General features: G+C 36.1%; 1 protein-coding gene across 1 annotated transcript in view; it reads right to left on the reverse strand.

The window, feature by feature from the left end:
- Nucleotides 1-776: 776 nt before the first annotated feature.
- LOC105108522 (lysine-specific demethylase JMJ25-like) overlaps nt 777-8,205 on the reverse strand; it is an 8,762-nt gene continuing 1,333 nt past the window's right edge. Inside the window, 12 exon segments of the mRNA XM_011002854.1 lie at nt 777-1,645; nt 2,977-3,044; nt 3,130-3,249; nt 3,653-3,738; nt 3,827-3,899; nt 3,972-4,502; nt 5,108-5,437; nt 6,445-7,180; nt 7,288-7,351; nt 7,464-7,596; nt 7,684-7,789; nt 8,096-8,205. Of these exon segments, the coding sequence (XP_011001156.1) occupies nt 1,621-1,645; nt 2,977-3,044; nt 3,130-3,249; nt 3,653-3,738; nt 3,827-3,899; nt 3,972-4,502; nt 5,108-5,437; nt 6,445-7,180; nt 7,288-7,351; nt 7,464-7,596; nt 7,684-7,789; nt 8,096-8,205 (2,382 nt within the window). The 3' untranslated portion in view covers nt 777-1,620.

An 8,205-nucleotide genomic window follows, 5' to 3' on the forward strand; every position in this document is an offset into this window, starting at 1 on the left:
ATTTGTGGTCACAAAAATTTTCAATTCAATATTTAATGACATTTGAAATTTTAACTCTCAATGTTTTGATTTTTTATTTTTATTCTTAGTTTTTTTTTTATCAAATTTTAATTTATTTTTAGTTTCTCAAGAGATTTATAATTTTGATTCTTTTTTCCAATTTTTTCACCCATGTTTGCTGGTATTCCTTTTTTTTTTTTTACTTTGTTTTGTTCATTAATTTTTTTTTATTTCATCTTTCATTGGTTTGATTCTTGGATATTGACAATCTTTTTTTTTTTCAGTTATCTTTTTATGATGTTGAATAGTTAATTTTTTTTTTAAATACACTTGTAAGTCATTATATTTTTACACTTCAAAATAACCTACGGCAAATCACATGCAAGCTTTCTAATACAGACCAGAAGGAAATACTGTCTTCAAACGACAGCTCCTAAGCCTACGAAGGGATGTAAAAAATTTTTTCCCATGCACTCTCTGGTAAGCGTAGCTTTAAACACAATGTTCATACGCCCATGTCCTTGTGATAGCTGAACAGTGAACGTTCCAAAGAAAAGAAATGCATCCTGGTGGTTAAAGGAGCTCCTTTACATGCGAAAGCAATTATCATCTCTATTCTTTCTACAGCTACAAACCATAGCAAAGAGACCTAGAGAAAGATACGTTCCTTGGCCTCTACAGCACCTGCTTCTGGAACTTGCCTTCTCTCTCTCTCTCTTTTTCCCTGGTGTTTCCCTCTGTATCGTCTTTTAATCTCTGTCTCCTTTTTTTTTCCCTCTCTATTCTTGTCTCCAGCCCCCTCTAAAAATCAACTAGCCCCCCCCCGTGTCTCCTTTCTTGCTCCTCCTGTGTCTTTTATTTTCTTCCTCTTTAAGACCCAAGATCTTCTTGTTACCAAAACCTGGGAACAAAACTTTCTGGTCACCAAAGATTGACTGGTTTGACAGTTAGAGCCTGGGAGAATATCCAGGCTGGGGCTGAGGAAATTGTCAAGAAATCCAACACTGATCCTAGCTTGAAGACACTACTGTTGTTTCTGGGAATTGCTGCTGAAGCTTGGTGAAGTTATTGTGATTCTTGGATATCCAAATGCCGAGAAAAGAAAAAATGGGAAGATGAAAAGAAAATATTCTTGGAAATATTTTTTTTATTTTTTTCTAATTTTTCAAAAAAATAGGGGGTCAAAATTAAATTATAATAATATGACCGCAGAATCCATCTCAACGTTGTATAAAAAACCCGAAAGGATCAATCACTATTAAAAACAAATGGATTAATCATCATATACAGCCAAATGGATCTATCATATATACATGCTGTTGCAGTAAGGAGGGAAAAAAAAATGCTAATCTTAATGTACACATGTGCAAGCTGTTGCTGAAATGACCATGAATGCCAATCTTTGATCTGGAAAAATTGGTGTTCTGCACCATGAGATAAAATTAACTTTCTAATGACCAAGGAGGAGGAATCTATCAAAATTTCTGGATGCAAAAAAACATGCTGATGCAGAAATCAAAATACCCTGCACAATCATCTAGAAATAACGGCAGAAGCTCAAATGCCACCATGTCAGATCCTTCCCTGCTATGATTATCTATCCATTTTTAGTCCTTGCAGTTAGTCGTTGAGATCCATGCTGGCCCTGGACCATTTAGAATGTATAAATTGCCTGGACAGGAAAGTCTTGCAACGCATGCTAACTAAAAACTCAACATCCATTTGAAGCAAATAACTAAGACTAGCTATAACATGTTCATAATATATCCACAGAACATCATCACATATAATTCAGTATGTGTTAGAAGATAAACTATCATCCTTACAAACACACAGAAAACATGATTGGCACTCGTCAGTCAACATAAAAGTATATAGAAGATAAAAGCTCATTCAATTTGGTTTTCTGGGAAGACTTTTGGTGTAAGATGCAGTACATCAGCTGTGCATCCGGAAGTTTAAGAAAAGGGGTGGAAATAATTGCATGGGACAAAGCTAGGAGCAAAACTGACACCCCTTGTTTTTATTGAGAATGGATCACCAGATTTGTTTGATTTGGAGAAAGCAGTGTTGGTTAGGCAGCACCTCTTTCTTTTTGTTTGCTGGTTATCTTTATTTGTTCTTTTTCAAGCCAACCTTGGTGGGAAATTCTTTTGGCTGTATCTGGATTTGCTGCAGCTATGTTTTTCCCACTCCTTAATCTATGAGTAAGCCTCTTGTGGTTGGATTTGCTAAGTCCTAAGCAGATTAGTTGGCCTCTAAGCTGTTCCTAGGAACATTCTAGGCAACAATTTCCAAAGAGACACTGGATGCAGCAAAGATCCCAACCAGGACAACATTAAGTTCTTTGGATGCCAGAACGACATTTTCATGTATATACAATATAACAACAACAAAAACAACAACAACAACTCCTTCAATAAATTACGTTGATCATTTTCTCTTAATGCATGTAGCTAATGTCGCTAGTGATTCATTTTTTTTTTTGTGCCTTTTTAAACTTCACTAGAAAATGAAAGCAGAGCCACTATGCCATAGTTAAAACCTTCCATTGTAGGTGTAAAGGGATTCAAATATAGGTCGATAATGACACCACTCACATGGAATATTTTGATTGCTTAGCATATAGAAGTTTCATGATTCCGTAATTCTTGTCCGTCCCAAGAATTTTGAAATCATGTCTCTATAAAAGGGTGTCCCACGTATTAGCAACAAACATAGCTATTCATGCAATGTCAGGCTCTTTTTTATTCTCCTAAACATATATACAAGCCATGTTTTCCATTCTTGATGATGTTTGTTTTAAATATATAATGACAATGCATCTGATTCACACCATTGAAACTTGATAAATTTCATGTACAAAGTAACACAGCAATCATGAAATGGTGTGGATATCTTGAATTCTTTCATGATCGCCAATCTGATAAAAGACAATAAAAAGACCTGAATTCATGTATTTCAATGAGGATTTACTCTGCGCATGTAAGCTCACAAATTTCTTTGACTGCTCTACTAATGCTGTGCAATGCCATTTTCTTCACCTGGTTTTTGCAACAAAAGTAAAGCCATATTCATCACATGGACAAGTGTGGAGAAGAAACACGTCAACCTTCATGTGTAATTTACCTCTAAACTGTCTACTTTGGCTTTATGGTTCTCTGGAAGTTGTCGTAACTCATCAATCAGCTGGATGCATTCAGTAACATTTTCTGGTGAGATGAAGTCCAAAACCACACTGACGCATGACTGCAATTAACATGGCAAGTCAAATGAATAAAATTAGCTAGCAATATTGCAAATGGAGTTTATGCAGATCCTGAGAAACAGAATCATAAATTGTTCACAATGAATCAATTTGAAAATGACAAAATCAAGTTTGTTACAAGCTCTTTATCTCCCTTTCTCCTTTTCAGATTCCTAGTAAACAATGTCAGCTTAAAAAAACATGGGAAAATTAGTAGAAGTTTGATGAGAAAGAAACCTTTAGGAAACTTTGACAAATATATTCGAAACTTTGGTAAAAAGAGCTTTAGATAGAGACGATTACAATGAATAAAAAAGCCAATGGGTTATCAAAGGATTCAAGAAAATCAGGGCAATGATTAAACAACATTTCTGAAAACTAATTCAATAGTGTTGCACATGTTACCTTAAGATTCCTAATTTGGTAAGGGCATCCAGCAGGAATAATCACTGCTTCTCCAACATGTTGCTCAAAACTCCAGGGTTCAATTTCTGGAAGCATCAGGCAAGGTGGAAATTTAGACATAGATGCAAATTAGTCATCGTTTAATAAAAAAGGGACAATAGATGGGTTACTTACTGAATTCCTCCTTAAGTCTCATTTTATGAGATGCATCAAGAAAGAAATTCTGATCGAGTATTGGATGAACCATCTGCAAGAGAGAGACTAGTCAGCAATCCACTCCGACTTGCTAATAGAGGCTGAAATCTTATTCCGAACTTACATGCTTTTGTAAGCCATATGTGTAAGTGAACTCATTAAAGTGCCTTCTAAGGTATTCTGCAAGCTTGGGAACATCCTGTCTACGAAAGACATCCCATTGGGCACCACAAGACTCAGAGAGTTTTTTCATTCTGAAATGATTGGAGCTCTCGGAGTGCTTCCCATAAAACTTAAGATTATCTGATGTCCTTGAACTTTTAACAGGTCCAAAGAAAAATTTTGAGACTTCAGTATCAGTATCAGTGTCAGAATCAGAATCTGAATCCCCATCATGAAACATTTCTCGATCTTTCAGACTCGAAGCACGAGCTTCACGTGTTGCAGCAGAGAACCAAGATATTCTAGCAACTTTCTTGTTTACTTGCATCTCTTCTCTGAACATATCATGCAATTCCACTTCCATATTTTCCTCATTTAAAGTTGCTTCACCGCTCTCTTTATTCTGTTCCTTGTGCTTTGTCATCAACTTTCTTATGTAATTAAGCTGTTTTGTAGATACAGGGACATCAGTTGTATGTGCCAAAATATTAACCTGAAATTAGAAAGACAAAAAGAACGGTGAAGACTTTCATGTCTTTTCAGAAACTCTCCAGAAACATGCTAAATTGTGGGGTGAGAAGCAAGGGGCTGTGACAGCTAAAGGTTCAAGACGTGCTAAATGAGAATGAAGAATGCAAGTCACTGCATGTACCAATTCCAGAATAAAACTAATTACAGTGATCTTGGTTTTTCCTTGGCTAACCCACCTAGATGATAATACCAATATTTGACATTGCTTCTCAAACTAAATATGAGCATAGGTTTTTTTATTTATTTTTTTTAAAAATGGTTTACAAATAGGCATCAATGAGAAAAACACGCAATGCTAACATATTACTTGAACACTGTGACATACACAAATTACATAAAGAAGAATTCAAGGAGATGGTTCATTTCAGATTTGGAAGCGTAACAGTTTCTGATGTTTGCTTCTCAAAATGTTGCATGCTTTCTAAAATGATTTGAGCAGCAACTCTGCACTATGCATACATCTTGCACATGTTTTGCCAATCAAGAAAAAAAAATAGGAAAAGAAAATCACAAAGTAAATTGAAATTAAAGTTTATGGAAAAATCTAAAGAATAGAACTGGACATACCACATCATATGAATTATAACGCAATTTTGTCACAGAATCAGCCTGTGCAAGACTCTCACCACTTCCATATGATATATAGAGACAAGGACCCAGATCAGGCTTCAAGGTTTCCTGCGGCAACTCTGCAGCAACGTTTAGAACACCAGAGATTGGGTCCATGTATTCTGGAAGTGGTAGAGCCTGAAGGATGTCAGTGTAATGGGCAGGAAAATGTTCTTGGAATAAATTAGAAGAAAGCCAACCCTTCAATTTTAGCTTCTCATGCCATATGTTGCCATTTGTCAGACCCTTAAAAGACCCCATAAACATCTGTTTTACACCAATTTCTACCTGTCATACCACAGAAAAATAGTTGAGAAATAGAGTTGTGGTCTTGACTCCAAAAAAGGAGCAAAACACAGCAGGAAATCAGAATTGTAAATGCTCACAATTGTGAAAAAGGAACGAAAAAAAAAAAAGAAGAAGAAAAGAAGATAAATGGAAAACACTCAGCTGTTCCCAGAAACATAGATCATATTTAGGTGAATGCAGTGCCGAGCTTAGAGTTCAAATCAGTTTCACTTCATTTCATGAAGTAAATAGAATGTACATGAACATTTTCCATTATTAGCAGTGTTTCAATCACAGTCAAATCAAGAGGAAGAACATTGGCATTTGGCAACTAGAAAAAGAAAATGTCAGTAAGGAGGATAAAGTAAAAGAGAAAGGTTTAATAACACCCAAAAAAATAAAAAAGGCTTGGATGCTGAATTCTGCTTGTTTGGAGTGGTTAGAAACCAAACTCAAGAGAAAAGCTAAAATACACTGAGAAATATCCGAGATTCTGCAGCATCATCTAGGAACCTTCCATGGAGAGAAGCTGCATTTCTTAAGGTCCTAGCATCAAACTTTTGAAAATCAGAGAATTGGACACGGGACCTTCCAACCACAAAGAATGGATTGCTGTTTTCAACAAATATCATACCAGCACATTTCTATTCCTCTTAATTTTTTACAACTCACAAACATATAGCACAGAGATTTCTTTTCATATCTGCATGTACATAACATTAAACACCTCAAATTCATAATTTAGCCAATTTTCAATTTTCAATTCCCACTCCAGAAAAATCAACAGGTATTGACCGAGTAATGTACATGAGACTACTACATCTTCTAATAACTCATATGCTCACCAGAAGTAGAAGAGAGCCTTGATATTATTTTAAAATATGCTGGTTTCATGGTACAAAATATTGACAATATCTAATAGTCGACATTTAAGAAGGAAACATAATAGGCACTTGAACAATCGAACTGCATATTGACAGAGCACAGGGCTGAGAGAAAACACCAACCTCAAACCAGTCCAAACAATCTGTAGCTTGCCCATTTTGAGATCTGGCAGCATTATTCTTAAGATAATTGCAGAACATGACCATTGGATCCCAGCTCAGATCAGATGTACTCTGAAGCACATTACGAACAATTACAGGTTGACCTCTGCCCCAGTGCTTCTGAAAGTGTTCGAGGTTATCACCGCGAATATCCATAGTGGTTGGATAATATAAAAGGTTATCACTAGAATCTTCTCTTGCAGCTGCTTCTTGCAACTGCTCAATCCCATTTGTTTCGCATTCCAACCCAACACATAATGAACAACTTGAGCAAAAATCTAAGGTTTCTGGCAACTCATAGCAGCCAACTAATTCTTCTGCACTCACTTCCAGCTCTTTGGTCCAACTTAAGGGGAATATGCAACTTAAATCAAGAAGGCTACCACTGCAACCACCAAACTCTCCAGGGGGACAAGGTATACTTTCATTACAATGCGCAGCATCCTGACATGGTGAGAATGTAGAACCAAGAAATCTGCTGCCATAACTCAGCTTTGTGGCACAAAGTGATTTCATTTCTGAAAGTTGCTTGCCAGATATACAAGCTTTCCTTCCATTTGGGCAGTTGCATAAAAGACCTTTAACACTTCCGTGTAAGCTCCCATGAAAAATATCCTGACAACAACTCAAGCAAAGGCTATAGGAACAATCAGGGCAGGTCCTATGGAAATCCACTATGGAAGCCTTGCAGTTATTGCTGATCCGGAAGTCAAATCATGCACCAGAGAGCAACAAAACAAATTTAAATAAGATATGTTAAATAGTGGTAAATCATCATAACTTTTTCAGAGTCAGATTATATACCAACAACATTGCTTATTGCAGCTGATTTCAGCCTGCTGGATTTGAACTTCTGTGGGCTTCAGGCCTATTGCAGAGTGAGGGATGTTAGAAAATGAACTTATATTGATATTGTACAATAAGCTATCATAATGGCAAGTTAATTGCAGAATGCCAACAAGCGTAATTGTCATGACTACCTTTTATTTTTGCTTCTATTTCTATCTCAGTGCTCTGATCTTGATTTATTTGTTTCAGTATAGGAAGAAGCATACAGATTAAATAATGAAAATGCAGAACCTTGTCAACTTTACTTCTCTCCTTGGACAGGTCCTGAAACATAGTTTTTGCTTTAGAGACAACATGGTTCAGTAAGAAATATGAAAGCACTAGTTCGCTTGGCAAAATTAGAAGTCAGACCTTACATTCAATGTCCCTACATTGAATTGCTGAGCAGGCCTTACAGCTGCAAGTTCTACGACACACTGGACATTTCATCCTAACATCTTCTTGTGTCTCTAAATACCTAAATTCATTTAAAAAATAAAGAATCAAAAGTCAGAGTTTAATCCTAAAGACGGAGCACTACGCTGAAATCAGAGAGACATGATATGTGCTTATAGTTACTGTTTTGAGCACAAGCCAGAAATATATCTAGAAAACAGCTGGCTTACAGGATACAATTATTAATTAACAATCCACATATTATAATGACTGTTCTATACAAAAATGACAAACTTTTATCACACAAGCTCCAAAGGGATAAGCCGTCAGACACCCAACAAGGAATACAAGCCAATTTAAACAAATTAACATGGAGAAAACAACATACTGCTCTTTGATGCAACACAAACAATAAAACTCTTTTCGACAACTCAAACACCTAATCAATGTCCTTGATCCACTCCTACACCAATGGCACTTCCTCTTTCCCTTCCTCAA

This window comes from Populus euphratica, unplaced genomic scaffold, assembly GCF_000495115.2.
Source record: "Populus euphratica unplaced genomic scaffold, PopEup_1.0 scaffold194.1, whole genome shotgun sequence".
NCBI lineage: Eukaryota > Viridiplantae > Streptophyta > Magnoliopsida > Malpighiales > Salicaceae > Populus > Populus euphratica.